Source organism: Heptranchias perlo, chromosome 8 (genome assembly GCF_035084215.1).
Source record: "Heptranchias perlo isolate sHepPer1 chromosome 8, sHepPer1.hap1, whole genome shotgun sequence".
Lineage (NCBI taxonomy): Eukaryota > Metazoa > Chordata > Chondrichthyes > Hexanchiformes > Hexanchidae > Heptranchias > Heptranchias perlo.
The window spans coordinates 65,347,181-65,372,395 of NC_090332.1; the positions used below are offsets into that span (position 1 = coordinate 65,347,181).

The 25,215-nt window shown below is 42.2% G+C and overlaps 1 protein-coding gene and 1 long non-coding RNA gene across 4 annotated transcripts in view; one reads left to right on the top strand and one right to left on the bottom strand.

Moving 5' to 3' along the window:
• Positions 1-569: 569 nt before the first annotated feature.
• Positions 570-1,423, bottom strand: LOC137324655 (uncharacterized). Its single transcript, XR_010963697.1, has 2 exons — positions 1,029-1,423; positions 570-836 (listed from the first exon to the last, which is right to left on the bottom strand). It is a non-coding gene; the product is annotated as an uncharacterized lncRNA (long non-coding RNA).
• Positions 1,326-25,215, top strand: part of cep43 (centrosomal protein 43) — a 74,248-nt gene continuing 50,358 nt past the window's right edge. For 2 of the 3 annotated variants that reach the window (XM_067989213.1, XM_067989214.1), the window contains exons 1-5: positions 1,326-1,439; positions 11,294-11,347; positions 12,069-12,123; positions 12,231-12,319; positions 15,267-15,404. In XM_067989213.1, the coding sequence (XP_067845314.1) occupies positions 1,359-1,439; positions 11,294-11,347; positions 12,069-12,123; positions 12,231-12,319; positions 15,267-15,404 (417 nt within the window). In that variant the 5' untranslated portion in view covers positions 1,326-1,358. The remainder of the gene's footprint in view (positions 1,440-11,293; positions 11,348-12,068; positions 12,124-12,230; positions 12,320-15,266; positions 15,405-25,215) is intronic. The other variant, XM_067989215.1, reaches the window with a different exon arrangement.

The following is a 25,215-nucleotide window of genomic DNA, read 5'->3' on the forward strand; positions in this document are numbered from 1 at the left end:
TCAGCCATGATTTTACTGAATGGCAGAGCAGGCTGTTGGGGCCACATGGCCTAGTCCTACTCCTATTTCTTATGTTCTGATGTTCTCACTGATGATATTAAGAAACCTCTAGTTCATGGGCATGAAATACCTGTAAGAGCTCAGCAAAGTCTACGAATTGTATCTGAAGATTTCACAAGGGTAATACAAATGGTAGACACCAGGATTGATGTGCATTTCTTTGGACTGCTGCAACAATGTTCTAAAAATTGAAAGGTGCTTGTAAAGACAACAACCACCATGATTTGGAAAAAAAAATCTAGTTTGACTAACAGTACACTAAACTCCAACAATATTGCTACAGCTATAGAAAAATGAACCTAATTAACAGTTAATAATATTTACAATGGGGTTGACATTTACCATGTACCCAGCTTCTTAAGCATAAGCAGCATAATTTTTTTTTCTAAATTTAAAATACATTCCAAAAATGCACAGGAAATAATTCAATTGCCTTTGTAGTACATTTTCATCACTGCAATTCAAAAATAATTCATTTGTGTTTTGAGATGATGCTACATAAACATGTATATAAATCAAATAAATTTATTGGGCTATTTGCAGCACGTCTTTCGAGCTTATATTTAATTCTACGGTAGGGTTCCCAACATTCCCGGAGTCGGGGATTCTTTCCCTAAGCGCTGCCTCCAGCAGTCCAGGAGATCCGCAAATTAAATTTCCCGCCGCAGCGACTTCGCTATCCCAGTTGGAGAAGCCTCTGGTTCGGTGATCAGCTGGACTGCAGTCAGGGATCGGGTGGAGAATCCGGGGAGCCCAGGAAATGTGGGGGAAGGGATCTGGGCAGAGAGAGAGAGAGAAAAAGAGGTGGGGTCAATATAACAATTCTTGATTGATATTAAGAGGGCGTCGATTGTGGTAATTTGTAAAACCACGTCAAATATTTTCAAATCAAATTAGGGCTAGAAACAATGACTAATCGAAATGGTGACACATTTTAAATAGCATTTTAAAAAAAAGACTTTTGGTACCTATTTGCTTCGTGTGATCCAGTGTCACAGGAGGTAAACCCCAGATCTCTCGCGGCCGCGCGCTGTAAACCTCGTTTCCCGCCCTCCGTTCCATTTAGAGACCGTTGCCGCTAGTCCTCGGTTCGCTCCTTACATTTCGTCAAACCGCCTTAAAGGTTAACAATTGTAATTTTTTAATCTCACATCCACTCGCTGATTAAGAAAAGATTCCGCCCGGCTCTTTGTTAGTTTTTTTTTAAAAGTATGATTATTAAAGAGCTACCGTCTCTGGTGGCGAATGGAGCGCTGCGGATGGAGCACTAGCGGCGCTTGGTCGGTTGTCCTGGTAAAATGTCGGCGGAGGAGGACACGGAGCTGCGGGACCTACTGGTGCAGACTCTGGAGAACAGCGGCGTCCTCAACAAGATCAAGGTAAATGCCTTCGCACCCGCCGGCTTGCGCTGGTTCACTTACCAAGCTACAGCTTGGCGGTGGCATTTGCTGCGGAGCCGCCAGTTTGAAGAGGCCCAAGGTACCGGTGAAGTTTGCGTCACCCGATGGTGAATTAGTTTAATTGATGAACCTGGAGTCCGCGGACAACATGTCCCATTGGGGTATACCGATGTAACCGATTCTGAGTGGAAGGTGAAGTAAGGTTTAATATCATTTCAGGTTCTCCCCCCCTCCCCGAGATTCAGTGGCGCTGGGTTTAAACACCTGTTTCCGTCTCTCTCCATAAGCAATATTCCAGTTCAGTCCATTGGCTGTTCGGCCCCTAGTTCTCACTGCAGCACCGTTTTAAATGATCACACTACACCTAGGGAAATTAAGTGCACCAACTCGTTGAAAGGAAAAGCTACGGTCCTTGCCTGCCTAATCCTGATGTAAAAAAAAACTCGTTGAAAGGAATAGAACTTTTTTTCTTTTTTATCCCTTTCTTTTTAAAAGGTGCTGGTTGGTGGGTAAAGTGATAGTTTTAAAAAAAATTGTGTTTATGCCCCCCTGTTATAAGAGGGGGGTCAGGGTGTGTTCATGTGCAATAAACCCAAAATAAGTGTTCAAATTATAACTTTATTATCTCAGGATGCACTCAGCCCCTGTGGTGCCCACCGGTCGCGGAAAGCCTCAAGTGATGCCGCGTGCTTCCTCTCCAGGGCCACCCGGGCGCGGAGAATTCTGCGGAAGAGAGGCAGACAGTCGGAGCGACCGCCCCCACGGGCCACGTCTAACCTGGACGTGTGGATAGTCATCTTGGACAGGCCCAGGAGCAGGCCCATGAGGACGTTCCCCCCCCCCCCCCCCCCCCCCCCCCCTCCAATCACCAGGCAGCCAAAGATCAGGAGCGTGGGACTGAAGTGCAGCCAGAATTTGAGGAGCAGCCCTCTTTAAAAAGTCGAACAGGGGCTGCAGCCTCCCACACCCTGTGAACAAATGAAACACGGACTCATCCAGGCCGCAGAAATTGCAGGCGGCCTGGGAGTCCGTGAAATGGCGTAAACGCCTGTTGGTCGCGACTGCTCCGTGCAACATTCTCCACCCCAGATCCCCAGTGGAAAGGAAATGAATTGTCACCAGAAGTGGGTGGAAAAAAATTTCCTTTGCTTTTAGTGTACTGTATATCAGGACTTTAGCACATACATCTAAGCTAGCACTCGGTGCAGTGCAGAGGTGTTGCATTGTCCGAAGTGTTATTTTGCAAATGAGAAGTTAAGCCAGCATGTTGAGCCAGAGGTAAAAGAGCTGCGAGTTTGCCCGGTGTCATTGCCAACATTCATCCTTCAACCACCACCACAACAATAACTTGCATTCTTCTTTTACTTGAAAAGCATCATTAAATGTTGACATCTAAGTTTGATATTCACTCAATGAGCTCTGGTGATAGTGAATTGAAGCTATTCCTGCAGGGGAGGATTTTAATGAGCAATGGTTGACAAGAAGCTCCGTGATGTGGATAGCCTCTCCACAATCATACATCAGGCTATCCTTCATCTTCTATTTATAGTAGCATGTGGTTGCAGTGTCCATTTAAAGTTCTGATGCGGTTCTCAGTGTATTTCTATAGCGCCTTTAACGTAGAAAAATGTTCCTAGGTGCTTCACAGAAGCATAATCGGACAAAAATTGATGCCAAGTTGAAGAAGGAGATAAATGTTACGCAGGGTGACTAAAAGCTTGGTCAAAGTGGTAGGTTTTGAGGAGAGGGGGCGGAGAGATGGAGGGGTTTAGGAAAGGAATTCCAGAGCGTAGGACCTAGAAAGCTGAAGGCATGGTTACCAGTGGTGGGACGAAGGGAGGGAGGTCGGAGTCAGAAAAACAGAGTTTGGGACGGAGGATGTGATGCTGGAGGAGGTTAGAGATAGGAAGGGACCAGATTGTGAAAGGATTTAAACAGTTATAGTTCTACTCTTCCAGGGTCCTTCAGTGAGCCGGGGTGACTGGTCAATCATCAGAACTTTGAAATACTGTGGACCTCCCTGGCTTGGATGTCAGATTATCAGAATGTGCCATAGAGGGTTGATTTGTGTCTGGACTTTCATTGCAGACATGTCATCTTGGAGCTACCTCAACTACAAGGAAACCCCACATCTCCTCTTGCCCCTCCCCCAAACTGATGACTCGTTAGACAACGGATAAAATGTGTGAGAACCACTATCTTCCTTACCACAGCATGCAGCCTACTGTATCCCATCAACTGGTGGTTCCACCAGTTGGAGATGGAGAGCTATAGAAGCATTTGGTTGCAACTGAATCATGGCAGGCACTGAACTCTGGAATGTGTTTTCGTATGCAGCCTCCAGGTAATATCTTCCAGCAGAATTGTCCCAAATTCCAGGATTTCCTCACCAGCTATACAGTGGATTTCTACTTTACTGTGACGGAAGAGGCTATGCAGAGCAGCTTGTGACATGCTAATCACCTTGATGTTCTAAATGTCCAAATCCAAGCCCTGTACTAAGCTTATATATCACCAGCTGCTTAATCTAGACCATAAGTGGCAGAGAGACCTGCTCACAGACTCTTCCGCCAGGGTACTCAGTGACTGGATAATGTAGCCTAGAGTCTTCTTGCAAGTGTTTACCCTTTGTCCCAAATCCACCTCACAGTTTGGTAGATGCACATGGATGGGATAAAACCCTTCTGTTGCATTTCTAGAGTTTCTGAAACATGGGGAACTATTTAGGAACATATCTTCTGCCACACACTTAACCTACATTGGGGCTATGCTGTCATTGAAGAAACACTAAACTGCCCTTCGTCCTTTCTCATCACAGTTTGAGGACTGTGTTCTGGCTGAAAGTAGCATCTACCAGGAACCCAGATACCAATACAAAACAATCGGGACAATGCCTCTTGTGTTTTTCAGTCAATACTTTTTGAGATCTTTTAAGCTGTATAAAGCCATAATACTGCACTTGGAGGTACCCAGCACGACACCCCACTGGTGAGTCCATTGTTCAAGATGGTGAGTAGGTGCACTAATCCTAAGATGAGGCCTCCAATAACATATCAAATGCAAAAAGGAGTACCACAACAGTTTTAGAAATGATAGGAACAGACATTCCAAGGTCATACCATAGAAAGCCATCCAAAACATTGCTGATGAAGTTACTGAATAAAATGGGTGACAGGAGACAACCCTGTCCCACTCCTCTTTTGAGTGATAAGTGAGTCTCTACCTTACTCATCTCATCTTGGAGCAGAAGTGCACATCCTGAACAAAACTCAGGATTTGGCCATATATTCCCATAAGTTTCAGATTGTTCATGGGGGCCACGAGGCACTATGTAAAAAGCCTTAGGAAAATCGCTGAAAGCAGAATAAGTGAGTTTTCCTGAGCCTTGTGATGCTCTGCAATTGTATAAAGCTGCTACCTACCCTATGTTTTCCAGCCTGTTTCTTTCTGATTACTCCGAAGACCTCCAGAGAGTTGTGGCAAGCAGATCATTTTTGAAGAGCCAGTGACATCAGTAAGATTTCTTGGTAGTTTTCAGTGTCATTAGGATCCCTCCTCTTGTGGATAGAAATGACAGCTACACTCTAAAGCACCGAGATCTGTCACATATACCAGAGATCTGTACAGCCTGAGACCTTAAAACTCTCTATTATATATTTTTAGATGATCTTTTAATAAGTACAATGCCTTGTTTTTCTCAAACGGATTTCTGTGGCTGCCGTCAGAGAGCAGCCTACTATTGTGAATTGGGGGTGTAGCAAATCCACATCAATGGCTTGAAAGGAGATGCCACTTTAAAGGAAGTTGTAACAAGTGTTCGTAGACACAAAGTCCATCCAGAACTAATTAATATTAATCATAGGGCTACCACTCGCTTATACTTGCATCTATAGCATTTATCCCATTAGGGAGTCCTGCAGTTTCGCTTTGTCCTGAAGGTGTGTGAATTAATTGTCTGGTTTCTGGTAGATGGTCTTGATACTTTTTGAAACCTAGTTTGACTGACAGGCTTGTTAGTAAAGAAATTGGTAAGCTTTGATTAATAATGAATGACATCTGTCTATCTTTGTATCGGCCTGATATCAGGGGTAGGAGAAGAATATAATCCAGTGGATAGCATGTGTTTCTCGGGTCTCTTCACTGTACTGCTATATGGGTGAAAGTTATCGAAGGACTCTGGGCTTCATTTTTCATGTAAAAGCTTTTCATTGAGGATATATGGCCCAAGTGTTTTAAAGCGAACCATTAAATTCTTTGAGTTCTACTGTTTTTTGAAAGGAATACTGTAAATATTATTGTCTAGCTAGAATCTGTATGTTTGAATCTTGCTTCTGTTAATTTTAAACTGTAAACTACAAATCAGGTTTATTAAGTTCCAATTCTTAAGTCTGTCCATGTGGTATTTGCTGTCAGTTGGAAAGATTAGGAGGTTGTTGTGAGATCCCATACAACTTCTATTGCACACCTGAAAGGTAAAAAGGTTTCACCATTCACTGTGCGACCTGTAATTGCAGATTAGGTGTGTATAAGGTTATATTTTGGTTCTTAAGTGAAGGTTTCTCTTTGGAAGTAGACTTTTGTGTTGGGCATAAGGAAAAATATCCGTAGCAAGCTTGAATTGTAACTATGCATGCCTCAAACAGAATTCTATTCACAAGCCTCAGAAGGACAGTTCGTAAGTGAGTGAGTTGTTCCTTGTATTGTTCTCCAATATCATTGCCATTTCTGTCCACTTCATGATTAGCTAGACAACAGAGTGTGGAACTTTTTTCCCATCAATTGGTTCAATAGGCCTTCAATCTTTGCAGCACATTCCACCAGCATTTCCAGCCTGCGTGCAAATGGGTCTTTATGTAGACAGTTGGGTCAAATGCCAGCTCAGTTGGTGAATATGTTAATTCACCAGAATCTGTTCTTTAATTGATTGAGCAGCTGTTAGCTGTGCTGCAGCATCGTTAAAGGCTCAGCAGATGGCTTTGTTGAACCAACACTAAATTAGTGTGGGTCATGTCCTGAATTTTGTTTCAAGCTTGCTACTGATTTTTTTCTCATGTCTTGAGTCATCTTGACCAGCTGGCTTGTGTGTAGCTAGAAATCATCTTGGAAGCTGTGCAACTGAAAAAGTTAAAAATAAGGACGAGTGAACTTTTATCAAACTCTGATCACCTAAGTTCTGGTCTGAGGGCATGGATAGTCCATTGAGAATTGACTGCAATTATCTCGGGTCATAAGTGGAGAGGATTATTCGAGTCTCGTGCCACGTGCTAATTGGGATAGGGATAGCCAGATCAGGAAGGTGATTGCGTGGCTGAAAGAATGGTGTGGGAAGGAGCAGTTCCATTTTATGGGCCATTGGCACCAGTACTGGGACAGAAAGGAGGTGTACCACTGGGATGGGCTCCACTTGAACTGAATGAGACCAGAGTCCTGGCGGAAAGGATAAATAGGCTATAAATAGACTTTAAAACAAGTAAGATGGGGGGAGGGATCGGGTGAAAATAACATTAGCCTGAAGATACAAGAAATAGGAGATGAGAGTAAAGGCCAGACCAAGGTAAGGAATAATGATAACATAAATGGTCAGGAAATAGATAGAGTTATAGAACATAAGTGTAAAATGACTGTTAAAAATAAAGTGAGGGGAACGATGAATTAAATTGCATGTACAGCAATGTGCACAGCATTCAAAACAAAATGGGGGAGCTGAAGGTAATAATTCATAGCGAAAAGCCAGATGTAGTAGGGATAACAAACATGGTTACATAAAGAACAGGACTGGCAGTTAAATATTGCAGGATATAATGTAAGAAGAAGGGGTTGGGTAGCTGTACTAATTAAAGATAACATAATGGTAGTAGAAAAAAGGGACATAATCAACATTAAGATAGAAACAGAATCCATATAGATTGAGATAAAGGATAAGAAGGGATTGATCACGCAATAGGGGTATTCTACAGACCACCTAAGAGTGGAAGAGAAGTGGGGCAAGAAATATGCAAGCAAATCTATGAAATGAGTAAAAGACATAGAATGATAATCATGGGAGACTTCAACTACTCCCAAATAAACTGGCAAGAAGAAGTAGGGAAAAGGGAATGGAGTTTTTGCAGTGTGTTCAGGACTCCTTTCTTACCCAGTATGTAAGAAGCCCAACAAGCGAGAAATCATTGTTGGATCTAGTGATGGGAAATGAACCAGAGCAGATAAGAGAAGTAAGCATAGGGGAACATTTAGGCAGTAGTGATCACAGCATAATAAGGTTTAAGATAAAGATTGAGAAAGACATAAGTAAGACAAAGACCAAAGTAATATATTGGAAAAAAGCTAATTTTGAGGGGATGAGAATGGAACTAGGGAAGATCAACTGGAAAAATTTTTTGACAGATGGAATGGCAATGGGAAATATTTAAAATGGTGATCGAGTTCAGGAGAAATATATTCCACTAAAAAACAAGAACAAACTAGACAATAATTAAACACCATGGATGACTAAAGAGATGGGTATGCTTTTTCTTCAGTTTCAATTTTACCCTAACTACCTAGATAATAAAGGAGAGGGTGACAAAAGGGACTATGAAGAGGTTAGGAAAGAAGTTTAAAAAAACAATTGGGAAAGCGAAGAAGAACTACAAAATTAAATTATCAAGGAATATAAAAATGAATATAAAGTATTCTACAGACATATAAATAACAAAAGAAAAACCAGGATAGGGATAGGGCCACTAAGGGATGAACAAGATAAACTCACTGATAATAAAAGCTAAAACGCAGAAAAGGTTACTTTGCCTCAATATTTACCAGGGAGACTAACATGGTGGACGTAACGTTAGAAGAAGAGATCAAAAAAGATAAAAAGACATTTAAGATAGAAAGGGGGGAGATAATTGATAAACTGGTCAAAATTAGAGAAGATAAAACTCCTCCAAATGGATGGATTGCATTCATGCATATTAAAAGAAGTTGAAGAAATAGCAGAGGCACTATTACGTATATATAAAAATTAGAAGAGGTAACAATGCCCTGTAGAAAGATAATGGAATCTTTACTCAAAGATGTAATAGAAAAGCATCTAGAAACCAAAAATATAATAAGAGTAGTCAGCACAGATTTCAAAAGCATACCCTAGGTACATAGACAATAATGCTTGACCAACCTTATTGAATTCTTTGAAGAAGTAACAGTAGGCAAGGGTAATGTAGTAGATGTAATATATTTGGATTTTCAAAAAGCCTTGATAAGGTACCGTATAGTAGACATGTGGCTACGGTCAAGTCGGGACAAGTAGCAGAAAGGATAGCAAGCTGGCTACAAAACAGAAAATAGAGAGTAGGGGTTAAGGGTAGTTAATCAGACTGGCAAAAGGTGGGAAGTAGTGTTCCACAAGGATCGGTGCTGGGACCACTGTTCACGCGTCTTAAAAGAAATTAGAGAAAAAATAGCAGAGGCACTTTTATTTTTTTATATATACATACATACATCGATCGATCGATCCATCCATCCATCCAGGGGTCTGGCGGGAGAACAGCTAATGTGATTCCTATATTTAAAAACGGAGATAGAATAAGTCCAGGGAACTATAGACCAGTTAGCTTATTTATATTAATGATTTGGACTTGGGAATTGGAAGTACAATTCCAAAATTGGTGGATGACACCAAATTGAGGGGTATAGTTAATACTGAGAAGGACTGTGACAAAATACAAAACAACATTAATAAATTTTCAGATTGGGCATGTAATTGGCAAATGAATTTCAATATAGATAAGTGTGAGGTGGTGCATTTTGGTAGGAAGAATGAGGTCACATATTCCTTGGAAAATAAGATTTAAGATCGTGAAAGGGTTTGATAGGGCAGATGTAGAGAAGATCATTTGTGGGGGAGACTAAAAGTAGGGGCCATAAATATAAAATTGTCACTAATAAATCCAATTGGGAATTCAGGGGAAACCTCTTTAGCCAGAGAATGGTTAGAGTGCGGAACTCGCTACCACAAGGAGTAGGCGAATAGCATAGCTGCATTTAAGGGGAAGCTAGATAAACACATGAGAGAGAACGGAATTGAAGGTTATGCTGATAAGATTAAATGAAGAGGGGTGAGAGGAGGCTCATGTGGAGCATAAACACCAGCATAGACCAGTTAGGCTGAGTGGCCTGTTTCTGTGCTGTAAATTCCATGTAATTCTAATATTCCAGTGCAGTACAGAGAGAGAGCTGTCCCTGAAGGATTGCTGTATTATTGGAGGTCCCTTCATCATCCTCCACATAATGCCATAGACTCTTTAACATCAACTTGAAGAGACGGGAATTCTCGTGATGTTCATGACCAACATTTGTCCTTCAACTAAGACACCAAAAAAAATTAACTGGTCTTTCATTTATTTACTCATTGAACTCGTCTGGTATTGTCTTTTTTTTTAATTTAAATTTTCCTGGCAGCTTGGAGGCAACCAAGTAGGGGGTGTCTCCCTGCTAGGTTCTTCAGTAGCGTTAATTAGAACCAGTAGTGGTGGGGGAGCTGACTGCAAACTGACTTGAGGGAAACTATAGAGCCAACTGAATTCTCACTTTAGGCTGGAATGTTTGCTTTCTACAACTCAAAAGATGTTTCTGAGTTGTCAGTCTTTATAATTATGATGGGAACTACAGCCCAAAGAGTAGCTGGTGCTTTGACCAGATGAGCATATTGATGCCTGGAGCACAAGCTGTCGGAGCTACATCTTGGATGTTTCCGTCACATCTTAAAGTATCACACTTATAGATCATGGCTCAAATACCACATTTATAAAACGGCATCAAAGTATAACTAAACCTACCAATGAACAAGTAGCATTTTTTTTAAAGAAAAAGCCAGTATTTCCTGCTGATCTTCCTTCATAACTTGGTGTCCCTGTGAGGGGGAAAAATTGGGAATCTGCCAATCTAGAGACAGATTTCACCCAGCAATAGCACTTGGTCTCTAATTGACTCAGGATGTACATGTTTGGAGCACTTCCCCACAGGGTACACTGTGATACTAAATGGACGGGCCAGGTTAAATACAGCTCTACCTCAAGAGTCAGCGTTCCTCAACATTGTCTCTTTTCTGGCTATTAGAAAAGGACTATTAAGAAATGAAGATTTTCTAATTTCTATTATAATAAATTGTGCAATACGTGGTTTAATGCTTCTCACATTATAATGCATGTATTCTATAAAAGATTGTGTGCAAAGCCACAAGAGATTTCTGTATCAATTCAAGAAGTCCATATACCATTTCAATGGTGAAGCTTCACATGATTCTGCTTCTATCACGGGCTATCATTGCTTAGAACTCTGTCCCTTGTATGCAGAGTTGTTGCATGCTGAGTAGATTAAGCTGTAGGAAATTTGTGAGTTGCTCTTGAGGCCCAAGGGTAATTTGTCCCAAGTTTTTCTGGACTCACAACAACCCCCTGGGTGAAACGTGTGAGAGTTCTTTCCTAATTAGTGAACGTAGTTTGCCTGAAGCCTAACTACTAATGCCCCAGATGACTGACTAATCTGATATAAAAATTTCTAAAGATCCACTCTTCTGTAAAATAAGAATAAATGCCCATTGAGTGTGAGTTCATCTTGATAAGGAATATAAGGAAATTTGAAAAATGTCACCAAGTTCCAAAACATTTCATTACTGATCTGATCATAAGTGTAAATCATAAGCTGCTGAAGGGTCTAAATGGAGAACTAGCTTATTTGCTGGAGCTGTGTAGAGAAAGGGCATTTTTAGATTTGCAGAAAATCTAGCTTTTTTTAAAATATAATTTTGAGGCAATAGAAAAGTAGAATGAGATCAAACTGAGTATTTTATGTTTCAGGCTGAATTACGGGCAGCTGTATTCCTGGCGCTTGAAGAACAGGAGAGAGTAGAGGTAAGTGCTGTGTAAGGCACTGGGTCCTTTTCAACAGCCAATAATGTTTATTGAAAATTAGATTTTTATTGGGATTGGGTTATACAAATGCAGCATATGCAAGTGTTATTATTTATTTGTTCAATGTTACATAGGTTACCTCTTGTGTGTTCAGCTAATGTTACCCCCTTACCCAAGTTAAAAGGATTAGCTAAGTGTATGTAGACGTTAATTTCAGCGTTGGATAAGAAACTATTTAAATTCCGCTATCAAAAATAGTCATTTCCATGTTTAGCTATTCTTCGTTCCCCAGCTCCTTTCGTCGCCTCTTTGCACAACCAACAAGTAAAAATTGCCCAGTTTATTCCTCCCCTGTTCACAACATCTCTGTTGTTAAATATACCTATGCAAAGGTCTTGGGGTCTTTTGTAATTTAAGAAGACTTGACCGTCCAAGGTTTGGATAACAAAAGTTCACGCAGTTACAAGCATCAGGAATAAAGGTTGAGAAAGAAAGGTAAAGTTAACCAAAGTAATTAGAAAGGAAGTATAAAAAGGAAGAAAGAAAAATTAATCCATGAAAGGATAGAGGACAAAGTGAACAGAAAAAATGGGGAGATAATAAAACACAAAACTGAGAAAAGAAAGAAAAAGCAAGAATAAACACAATTTTAGAAAGAAAGGAATGTTTTAATGGGGTAGAAATGGGGCTGCAAGAAATGAATTCAAATTTATTTTTACAGAACAAAACACCATTGGTTAATGAAAGCTTGAAAAAGTTTTTGAACACAAGGGATGGTAAGTGTTGCTTTAATTAAACTCAAATGAGCAAAACAAATAAAGACACCTTTTGAAACAATACTAATAAGTTTATGTGGAAATTGAAGTTCAGCCTTCTTTCACAGGGCGCTTGGTGGCTGGTCTTGTTACTGAATTTCTCCAGTTTTTCAACCTGGACTTTACTTTGGCAGTATTCCAGCCAGAAACAAATACGGTAAGTTAATTTCAAAATCTTCTTTCTATTTTAACAGATATATAAAGTCATCAAAATTTGGGGTGGTCAGGCCTTGTCCAATATATTTTGAAACTGACGCTGTCTTCAGGTATATTTTTGTTTCTGACAGAAACTTAAACCAAACTAATCAACATTATGTTTATATTTGTCAGATTTTTATAAATGGGAAATACAATGAAACTATACACCTTAGGGTTTACACTATTGTTATTCATGAGTCCTTGAGTTTTTGTTTGTTTTTTGAAGTTTTGTACTTATTAAGGTGTGGGACGTCAGTGTTGGGAATGCAGCTTCTATTTTGGGCACACAGTGCCTGCATCTAATACTTCCAGATTAGGTACCGCATAGTTAGATATAGAGTAATACTCCTTCCACTCTGTCCAAGATTGCGCTTTGACCAAATGTTTAGAAGAGCCCTATTCCCCCAACTGCATTAGTATAAAATGTTCCTGTTCTCAGAGTACCTAAACTCATTTCACTTAGAACCCCTAATGTTGGGAAGAAAGTTTCCCCACTCGCTTATCAGTTGTTGCTGGATCGGAACCCAGGTCACAGAAATGAAATAGTTAAACTGCACCATCCTGTCCGGCTCTTCTGTTAAGGATCATTGTGCAAATTTAGATCAGTCTGTTTAACCACAGTTGAACTTTATGTACTGACAATAATATATGCCAAAAATATCATTAAAATTGGTCAACATGCTTGACCAAGCAATAGAAATTATAATGTCATAAAGGAATACCTCTTGCACACTAGTTTAATTGCACCAAGCTTTGTAAACATGTTATTCTAAAATGGGAAGGGATTGTAAGAAATCCTAAAATAGAGGTCATATATCAATTTAATTGAATGGGAAAAATTGGCCATTGGGGAAATAAACAATTTCTCTTCCTCTTTTCTCCCCCACCCCCCCCCACCCAAGAAAGGATGGAAAGCATTGGCATTTGTATAGCTCCTCTCTCAACCTCAGGATGCCCCAAAGTGCTTCAATTAACTACTTTTGAAGCATAGTTATTGTTGTAATGTAGGGAAACACATAACCAATCCCTTACAACTACACTCTTCAATTCCCAAATCCTTCACCTTTGGCACTCTACTCTTTATGATGCCTCTGCAGGTGTCAACTTGCTTAATTGCTCCCTCACCTCTACCTTCTATGTCCTTGATCTCAGCAAAGTTATCACCGTCTCCCACCCCTGTCACTCCTCTTGGTACATGCCCAATGTTCACTCCCTCAGCTCTGAGGAGTGAAAACTTGAGCATTAATAGCACACAACTGGCCTAGCCAACCATCACCAGATCTGCCTTGACCACATCAAGCACTATTGTGCTTCGCTGTCTTCAGTTAAAACCATCTACCGCTCCAGGATCAGCCTGGAGGGCAAGGATATTACCAGGCTTTTTTTTCCTACAATCATCCACCTTTTTAAACCCCACTTCTACTCCCCTCCACCCTTTCCTAAAACACGGCGAGAGGAGCTCAGATTTATTTGCCATCAAGACCATCTGTGCATCTGCCTCCGCTGCATCCTTCTCTTCCTTGCTCTGCACCATCACTGTTGAAGTTTCCCAAGGATATATTTTCTTCCTCAGCTTCCACATGTAAAACTGATGACACTCAGCTCTATCTCTCTGCCACTTCTTTTGATACTTCAGTTGCCTCTGCAGTCAGACTGCTTATCAGGTATCCAGTCTTGTATGAGTCATAACTTCCTCTTGCTAAGTATTGGGAAGTCTGAAGCCATCGTCATCAACCCCTGCCACAAATTCTGTTCCCTCCACACTGATTCCATGCCCCTCTCTGGCCCTTTCCTCAAGCTAAACCAGACTGTACACAGCTTTAACATCCTGTTCAATCCTGAACTTAGTTTTGAACCCCATAGCTTCTCCATCTCAGAGATGCTTACTTTCACCTTCACAACATTGTCTGCCTCTGACCCTACCTCAGCCACTTTGCCACTCGAACCGTCATACATGCCATTGTCACCTCCAGACTTTACAACTCTAATGCTCTCCCATCCTCCACCTTCCACAAATGCCAATTAGTCCAAATCTCTGATGCACACATCCTGTCCCGCACAAAGTCCCACTGGCTTATCAACCCTGTCTCCTCTGACCTACTTTAGCTACCTGTCTCCAAGTGACTTAACTTTTAAATCTTAGTCTTTAAATTCCTTTGTGGCTTATTACTGCAATCTCCTCCAGCCCTATATTCCTCTCCCAAACCACTTTGTTCCTCTGAGACGGACCTGTGTAACTGTGTAATTTCCCCCCCCCCCCCTTCACCTCACTACCGAAGGCAGAGCCTTCAGTCTGGGTCCTACTCTCTGGAATTCCTCCTTTTAACCTCTCTCTCCTCCCTTAAACACCTTTTCAAAACCAAGCATTTGGTGATCCCCTCCTGGTCTCTCTTTTTCCTGGCATCTGTTTCTCATATGCCTAACTCTGAAGCACCTCGAGACATTTTTTTACATTAAAGGCACTTTATGAATGCAAATTATTGTAGTGCTCATATTGTCACACTTGAATTTGGTATACATGCTACAAGTAACGTGATCTCTACAAGAAAATATTATAGGCCATAATTGAAAGGAGCTAACAATCAAGTGTCATCTTGCGTGGCTGCTTTGTTATTAAACATAAACTGACACCCTCACTTTTTTTACATAACTACTGATTGTTATAAGGAGATTATGATCCCATCAGCATTTAAAATAAAAAGTTACAAAGGAGAGACATTGAAGTGTTTTTTATATTATGTTGAATGATCAGAGATACTGTACTATTAGGCAAGAAAAGGGAACGCAGTTGAAACTTTTTTTTAAAAGAAAAAAATGCACATAACTTCCCTATAAAGGACATTAATGTTCATGAGAAATAAATTGCACATCTTCAATTTATGTTTACTCCTTTGTTTTGTATTTAGTTCACTGGGCTTGATGGACGAGATAATCTTGCCAGGGAGCTAGGAATCCATGAAGGAGAAGGGTCAAAAGGAGCACCGCTATTATTGGAGGTGATTAGGAGAAATCGACAAAAGGAAAAAGATCAATGTCTTTCTGAAGTAAGTAACTCATGTAACGAAGGGCAGTACATGTTCAGATGACTTTCCTGCTTCATTAGCTGTTGCCATTTGTGCTAAATTTCAAAATGTAATTTTGGTTTATAAGCAATTACTTATAAGCAAAATCTTGATGTGCCTAAAGCTTCAATTTGATTTGGCAAAGCTTTCATCCTGTCTGGCCTAATTGTAGATTTCTTCAGTGCGTTTTTGCAACTTATGGAGAAATAAAATCAGATTTATAGTCTTGTTCGTACGTAGTTTAAAAACTGAGGAAAATTGATGCATGAAGAATTTTAACACTGGGGAAAGAAGTACTGAGTTTTCTTTAAATTTGATGAATTGAATTTTCTTCTTTCTAATGATGCAGAAGTAATGTAGGCCTCAGGAAAAAAAATTGTTGCTGACAAATATACTGAGATTTTAATATAAATCTTATTATGGATTCTGGTTTAAATCAAAAAACAAAGAGTAAGCAGTACCAGAACAAAAACTCTGAAGTTTTTTTTATTAAGTAAACACAGGGGGGGAGTGGGGGGGGGGGGAAGAAAAATCTTACTTCTGATTACAGAAAAAAATATTAAAATTCCATACTCCATTGAAAGATTTTCAGCATGAATTAATCGTCCATGCTTTATCAAGAATAACAACCAGTATTTTAGTGAAATGATTTGTAATTTTAAAGTGCTTTAAAGATAAACACTCAGGTTCTCCTGATGCCTTGGATGGCTACGGCACTGATCCCTTGCCTATGCTCAGTGAGCCAATCTTATCTGGGGTGGTGGGAGGGGCCCTACAGTTGGCCTCTGTCCATTTGGTTAGGGTGAGTAAAACTGGCCAGGATTTCTGCTCTTGATTGCTATCCAGTGATCCCTGCTGGAAATGCACTTGTGAACATTAAATGAGGACAGCATCGCGCTGGGATGTGATTTCTCTTTCGCACCCGCGCACACCTTCCCCCGCCACCGAAATCTTGACCATGGTTGAATAACATGCTGATACTCATTATCAAGGCTCCAATTTGCCCACTTGGATGAGCTACCAGAGGTCAATTGGCACCTGTGGAACTGCACTTCAGCAAGAAATCAACACCTTTAGGAGAGATGGGGAGAGAAATTGGTGGAGAAAATAAGTACAAAAAAAAACTCCCTTGCTGATGTGTCTGTGGGCTCTGGGAAACTTTCATTCTTGAAGTAAGACAATGAATTGCCCACAAGCAGATTATCTATTAAATTTTTTAAGATTTCCAGTGCCTAGTTTCAAAATGGCACCTTACTGAGGTAAGAGGGGTAACCCAACTAAACATGGTGTGGATGTTAGGTGAGGGCAGAATCAGGCTCAGCCACAATGCCCTCCTGCAGTCAAATAATTTGCTGATACCCACTGTCCAGACACACATAAGACATATGCTCACTTGGACGAGGTACTGGAGGGCACTTTGTTCCAGTAGAGCAATGCCTCAGCAAGGACTCAGCACCTTTTGGGAGAAGAGGATAGGATGAAACTGGTGGGGAAAAGGAGGTAAATAAAAGTCTACGGGTGTTGAATTGGGCCGTGTAGCGCCCGTTGTTTCGGCGCTACACGGCCTCTCCGACATCCAAGATGACATCTTGGATGCGCTCGCACGTTTCCTGCGTGACGTGCGCCAGACGCCATCTTGGTATAGGAGTTAGCCCTCTGGCGAGCTGGCTCCTGTGGTATCCGTTCCCTCCACCCCGGCTCCTGTGCACTTGTGTTCGGTGTCTCTCCAAGTGCAGATCCCTTCTCTAACCTAACCTCTAAAGGACGCGCAGTGTCAGTCTCTGAGCTGGTGGAAGCAAGTGTCAGATTGAATGACGGTGTGGCTTCAGTGTCCTCCTCCGAGGGTGCCGTCACGTGTTCTCGTGCAATGACAAAGGGAAACAGGTTGAGTTGTGGAGTGGGGAGATGAGCAAGTAAGAGGTGTGTGCTGACAGCATATGCAGCACGAGAGTCAGAAAATATTATGGGAGGAGGGAGATGTGGAAAATGAGAAGGAGCATTAGATATGCAGAGACCCCCTTCACCGGGACCTCCAGCGTGGCACGTTGTGATGGCCCACCCAATGATCCGCAGCACCGTCTCCTCTAGGGGGGTGAAGACGTGCAGACATGCCCGTCCAGCCTCCGGCCCCTCCTGCTGCCGGGTGTTATACGTCAACTTCTGCAAGACCGAGGACAGTGTGTTAGTGAGTGTCCTGCAAGGTGTGTGGGTGATGTGCCTGTCATGGTCGAATAGCTGCCAGTTTGTGTGACTTGAGTGGTGGTTGTGTGGCCTGCAAGTGTGGTACTTCGTGCGGGTGAGATGCAGCATTGCGTATGGCTGGGCAGTGTTTGTTGGGTGGGTGATGAGAGGTGTTGTGCGTGGAGCATTGGAGTTGTTGGTAGGATGTGCCACTTGACACTTGTATTCACTCACCTTGACCACTCATGTCAAATCATTAAACTCCTTCCGGCACTGTACCCACGTGCGTGGTGCAATGCTCCTAGCGTTCACTTCCTGTACCACAGCCTGCCAATACCTACACGGCTGTAGTCTAGAGGGTCTCCGGCCACCCTGCGGGTACGTGCTTGCCCTCTTTTGGTCCACGCCTTCCACCAGGGCCTCGAGAGCATTGCCGGAGAATCGTGGAGCCCTCTCTTGCCGGTGCAGCTACTCCCAATGCCACTTTCCCTTATCCTAGTTAGCTGCGTACCTGCCATTTGAAATGTGCCTCTACCTTCAAGTAGTGCAGGCTGCTGATGATGTGCGCTGTGTACGCCCTATTTCCAACTTTCTCATTCTCTGTGCAGCCTCTCAGCAGTGAGGGCTGCGCTTGCTGCACGGAGATTTCATGGTAAGTAGCAGGCAGCACGAAGTTCACGTGCTGAACGGACCCTTATCCAATTTTTCCCCCAAACTGTTGTGTATGCCTCCTATATTTGTTAAGAATCATTTGTATAGTTGTTTTTTTTTAATTAAGGTTGAGTTCTATTTTAGTCATTTAATTTTTTTTAACCTCAATGTAATGTTGGTATAATAATTTTTATTTAGTATCATGAAATAAGACAGAATAGTATTTTCTGCCCTTCTTTCCTGAAGACATTAACCCCTACTGAGGTATGGCGCTGGCTGCTCTCTGGAACCTTTCCCAAGTGACATTCTTCATACCTAGACAGTCAGTAACAAAACGCCATTAAAAAGGCCATTTGACCTATCGAATCGAGCCCATCCAATATTTCAACTCCAATCTCATTTGTGAACGTCCCTAATGTCATTGACTCCAGACTTCGTGCGGGTGAGATGCAGCATTGCGTATGGCTGGGCAGTGTTTGTTGGGTGCCTTATCATTATTGCAAAGAATTATGATCCTATTGAGGAAATACATTTCTTCTAATACCTGTTTTTTAATTTTATTTATATATCCTAGTCCTTCTAGGAACATAGGAATAGGAGTAGGCCATTCAGCCCCTCGTGCCTGCTCTGCCATTTGATAAGATCATGGCTGATCTGTGATCTAACTCCATATACCTGCCTTTGGCCCATATCCCTTAATACCTTTGGTTGCCAAAAAGCTATCTCTCACATTTAAATTTAGCAATTGAGCTAGTATCAATTGCCGTTTGCGGAAGAGAGTTCCAAACTTCTACCACCCTTTGTGTGCAGAAATGTTTTCTAATCTCGCTCCTGAAAGGTCTGGCTCTAATTTTTAGACTGTGCCCCCTACTCCAAGAATCCTCAACCAGCGGAAATAGTTTCTCTCTATTCACCCTATCTGTTCTCCTTAATATCTTATAAACTTCGATCAGATCACCCCATAACCTTCGAAACTCTAGAGAATACAACCCCAATTTGTGTAATCTCTCCTCGTAACTTAACCCTTTAAGTCTGGGTATCATCCAGTAAACCTACGCTGCACTCCCTCCAAGGCCAATATGTCCTTCCGAAGGTGCGGTGCCCAGAACTGCTCACAGTACTCCAGGTGCGGTCTAACCAGGGGTTTGTATAGCTGCAGCATAACTTCTGCCCCCTTGTACTCTAGTCCTCTAGATATAAAGGCCAACATTCCATTTGCCGCCTTGATTATTTTCTGCACCTGTTCATGACACTTCAATGATCTATGTACCTGATCCCCTAAGTTCCTTTGGACATCCACTGTTTTTAACTTTTTACCATTTAGAAAGTACCCTGTTCTATCCTTTTTTGATCCAAAGTGGATGACCTCACATTTGTCTACATTGAATTCCATTTGCCACAGTTTTGCCCGTTCACCTAATCTATCAATATCCCTGTGTAATTTTGTATTTTCATCTACACTGCTTACAATGCCACCAATCTTTGTGTCATCGGCAAACTTAGATAAGAGACTTTCTATGCTTTCATCTAAGTCGTTAATAAATATTGTGAATAATTGAGGCCCCAAGACAGATCCCTGCGGGACTCCACTAGTCACATCCTGCCAATGTGAGTACCTTCCCATTATCCCTACTCTCTGTCGCCTTTCGCTCAGCCAACTTCCTAACCAAGTCCATACTTTTCCCTCGATTCCATGGGCTTCTATCTTAGCCAACAGTTTCTTATGTGGGACCTTATCAAATGCCTTCTGGAAGTCCATATAAATAACATCCATTGACATTCCCCTGTCCACTACTTTAGTCACCTCTTCAAAAAATTCAATCAGGTTTGTCAGGCACGACCTACCTTTCACAAATCCATGCTGGCTCTCTCTGATTAACTGAAAATTCTCGGTGTTCAGTCACCCTATCCTTAATTATAGACTGCAGCATTTTCCCCACAAAGATGTTAGGCTAACTGGTCTATAATTCCCCGGTTTCCCTCTCTCTCCTTTCTTAAAAAGTGGAGTGACATGTGCAATTTTCCAATCTAGAGGGACAGTTCCTGAATCTAGAGAACTTTGAAAGATTATAGTTAGGGCATCCGCAATGTGCTCACCTACTTCCTTTAAAACCCTGGGATGGAAACCATCTGGTCCTGGGGATTTGTCACTCTTTAGTGCTATTATTTTCTTCATTACTGTTGTTTTACTTATGTTAATTTTATCGCGTCCCTGTCCCCGATTCAATATTAGTTTTCTTGGGATTTCCGGCATGCTATCCTCTTTTTCGACTGTAAATACTGACGCAAAGTAATTATTCAACATGTCCGCCATTTCCCCATTGTCAATGACTATATCCCCACTTTCAGTTTTTAAGGGGCCAACACTGCTCCTGACCACCCTCTTTTTCCTAATATAACTATAAAAGTTCTTCGTATTGGTTTTGATATCCCTTGCGAGTTTCTTTTCATACACTCTTTTTGTAGCCCTTACTATCTGTTTTGTGACCCTTTGTTGATCTTTGTATCTTTCCCATTCGCCAGTATCTGTGCCATTTTTTGCCTTTTTGTATGCCCTTTCCTTATGTCTTATACTGTTCTTTGAGGATATAACGTACAGAGTGGATAAAGGGGAACCAGTGGATGTAGTGTATTTAGACTTCCAGAAGGCATTCGACAAGGTGCCACATAAAAGATTATTGCTCAAGATAAAGAATCACTGGATTGGGGGTAATATTCTGGCATGGGTGGAGGATTGGTTATCTAACAGGAAGCAGAGAGTTGGGATAAATGGTACATTCTCGGACTGGCAACCAGTAGCCAGTGGTGTTCCGCAGGGGTCGGTGCTGGGTCCCCAACTCTTTACAATCTATATTAACGATTTGGAGGAGGGGACCAAGTGTAATATATCAAAGTTTGCAGATGATACAAAGATGGGAGGGAAAGTAGAGAGTGAGGAGGACATAAAAAAACCCACAAGGGGATATAGACAGGCTGGGTGAGTGGGCGGAGATTTGGCAGATGCAATACAATGTTGGAAAATGTGAGGTTATGCACTTTGGCAGGAAAAATCGGAGAGCAAGTTATTCTCTCAATGGCGAGAAACTGGAAAGTACTGCAGTACAAAGGGATCTGGGGGTCCTAGTGCAAGAAAATCAAAAGGTTAGTATGCAGGTGCAGCAGGTGATCAAGAAGGCCAACGGAATGTTGGCTTTTATTGCTAGGGGGATAGAATATAAAAACAGGGAGGTATTGCTGCAGTTATATAAGTTTTAGTGAGACCGCGCCTGGAATACTGCGTACAGTTTTGGTCTCCATACTTAAGAAAAGACATACTTGCTCTCGAGGCAGTACAAAGAAGGTTCACTCGGTTAATCCCGGGGATGAGGGGGCGGACATATGAGGAGAGGTTGAGCAGATTGGGACTCTACTCATTGGAGTTCAGAAGAATGAGAGGCGATCTTATTGAAACATATAAGATTGTGAAGGGGCTTGATCGGGTGGATGCGGTAAGGATGTTCCCAAGGATGGGTGAAACTAGAACGAGGGGGCATAATCTTAGAATAAGGGGCTGCTCTTTCAAAACTGAGATGAGGAGAAACTTCTTCACTCAGAGGGTAGTAGGTCTGTGGAATTTGCTGCCCCAGGAAGCTGTGGAAGCCACATCATTAAATAAATTTATAACAGAAATCGACAGTTTCCTAGAAGTAAAGGGAATTCGGGGTTACGGGGAGCGGGCAGGAAATTGGACATGATTTTAGATTTGAGGTTAGGACCAGATCAGCCATGATCTTATTGAATGGCGGAGCAGGCTCGAGGGGCCGATTGGCCTACTCCTGCTCCTATTTCTTATGTTCTTATGTTCTTATACTGTCCCTTACCTCTTTAGATGTCCATGGCTGTTTTTTTTGGCAAGTAGAGTTCTTGCCCCTCACATATAAACCGATTCTGTATCACGTTAAATATTTCTTTAAACATTTCCCACTGATCATCAGTCGTTTTACCCATTAACAGATTTGCCCAGTTTACTGTGGACAGTCTCTGTCTCATCCCATTGAAGTCGGCCTTGCCCAAGTCTGGAATCTTAGCAGCTGACTCACTTTTTTCCCTTTCAAACACTACATTGAACTTGATCATGTTATGATCACTATTGGATAGATGTTCACGCACAGTTAAGCCGTTAACTAAATCTGGTTCATTACTCATTACTAAATCTAGTATGGCTTGCCCCCTTGTTGCCTCTAGGACACGCTGCTGTAGAAAACTATCCCGGACACACTCAAGAAATTCACTACCTTTCTGACAGTTGCTAGTCTGCTTTTCCCAATCTATGTGAAGGTTAAAGTCCACCATTAAGACCACTATGCCTTTGTTACACGCTTGTCTAATCTCTGCATTTATACAATCGAGCACTTCAGAGCTGCTGCCAGGCTCCTATATACAACTCCCACTATAGTCTTCGATCCTTTCCTATTTCTCAATTCAACCCATAAGGTCTCTGTTGGCTGCTTACCTCTCGTTATATCCCCCATTATCATTGAAGTGATTTCATCTCTAATTATTAAGGCTACTCCTCCCCCTCTTCCATTTTCCCTATCTCTCCTGTGGACCTTATAACCTGGTATAATTAGTTCCCAATCCTGACCATCCTGCAGCCAAGTCTCAGTAATAGCTATCATGTCATACCCTCCAATTTGAATTTGAACCTGTAGTTCATTTAATTTATTCCTTATACTCCGTGCATTTGTATATAGAACTCTTAGTTGGGCCACACACCCTAGCTTGACCTTCAGCTTTGATGCTGGGTTAATCGCCTTACGCCTTCTAGTTTTTATTTTATCTGTCGTGCCTAAAGTACACTTTTTTTCCGCTGCTCTACGCTTTTCCCTTTCACTTGTTCTTGAACAACTGTTTGTACTATTTGTATTGTAGATTTCCCCTGAGTCTTCCCCCTCTCTTGCTACTCTCAATTTTATTCCCTTCTGACTCCCCGCTCAGGTTCCCATCCCCCTGCCACTCTAGTTTAAACCTTCCCCAACGGCACTAGCAAACACCCCCGCGAGGACATTGGTCCCGGTCCTGCTCGGGTGTAACCTGTTCCGCTTGTACAGGTCCCACGTTCCCCAGAACCAGTCCCAATGTCCCAGGAATCTAAATCCCTCCCTCCTACACCATCCCTGCAGCCACGCATTCATCCTGTCTATTCTCCTGTTCCTATACTCACTAGCACGTGGCACTGGTAGTAATCCTGAGATCACTACCTTTGAAGTCCTGCTTTTTAATTTATCTCCTAACTCCTTAAATTCACCTTGCAGGACCTCATCCTTTTTTTACCTATGTCGTTGGTACCAATATGGACCATGACTACTGGCTGTTCACCCTCCCCCTCCAGAATGCCCTGCAGCTGCTCCGTGACATCCTTGACCCTAGCACCAGGGAGGCAACATACCATCCTGGAGTCACGTTTGCGGCCGCAGAAACGCCTATCTGTTCCCCTTACAATTGAATCCCCTATCACTATAGCCCTGCCACTCCTCTTCCTCCCCTTCTGTGCAGCAGAGCCACCTGTGGTGCCCCGAACTTGGCTCTTGCTGCTTTCCCCTGATAAGCCATCTCCCCCAACAGTATCCAAAGCAGAATATCTGTTTGAGAGGGAGATGGCCCCAGGGGACTCCTGCTCTACCTGCCTAGTCCTTTTACTCTGCCTGGCGGTCACCCATTTCCTTTCTGCCTGCGTAACCTTTACCTGCGGTGTGACCACCTCACTGAACGTGCTATCCACGATAGTCTCAGCATCGCGGATGCTCCACAGTGAATCCACCCGCAGCTCCAGCTCCAAAATACAGTTAGCCAGTAGCTGCAGCTGGACACGCTTCCTGCACACATGGTCGCCAGGGACAGTGGTAGTGTCCATGGCTTCCCACATAGTGCAGGAGAAGCATATCACGGGTGCGAGCTGTGCTGCCATGACTTGCCTTAGACTCTCAGACTCTCCTCCCGCTCTAGGTGTCTCCTTTTATACTGTGCTCACCTCTCTGACTCTCCCGCCTCACCTCTGACGCCGCACTGTAGTTTTCTCTTGTTGCAGGTCTGCTGCTGCTTTTATTCCCCAATCTCCCTCTTCTACGCTCAGGTCCACTGCCGCTCTGTGGAAAAAGTTAGGAAAAGCAAGGCAAAGCAGCACCTCCTTCCCCCACTTACCGAACTACCACACTTACCAAACTCTCAGCAGTTCACTGTGTTGTCCGCACACCGTCTAACTTACATCAACGTAATATTTGGGTTCACCTTATCTATCTATGCATTTTATCACTTTATATACTTCAATGAGGCTCCCTTTTTAGACTTGAGTTTAAGCTTTTCTAATCTTTCTTCGTAGTGTCTTTTATACTTGAAATCATTCTTGTTGCTCTACTCTACACTCTCTTCAATGTATGGTTGTCCTCCTTGAAAAATACTAGACAAACAATATATAGTGTTAAAAGTATGGTCTGACCAGTGTATTGTAAAATCTCTGCATAATCTGTGTAGAATTGTACACCACTGTTCTGTACCTAAAATTCTATTTGCTATTTTATTTGCTTCTCCATATTTTTCTGAGATTGAAGGTGACTCATTTACTTTTGAGTTCTTTCCTCGGCCTGCCATTTCTAATTCTGTTCCTTTTATTGTATACCTTTTTTTTTTGACTCCATGTTAAATTTTAATTTGTCCATTACATAATTGATATAAAGAGCTGAATTCCAGAGGTGAGGTGAGGTGAGAGTGACTGCCCTTGACATCAAGGCAGCATTTGACTAAGTGTGGCACCAAGGAGCCCTAGTAAAATTGAAGTCAATGGGAATCAGGGGGAAAACTCTCCAATGGCTGGAGTCATACCTAGCACAAAGGAAGATGGTAGTGGTTGTTGGAGGCCAATCATCTCAGCCCTAGGACATTGCTGCAGGAGTTCCCCAGGGCAGTGTCCAAGGCCCAACCATCT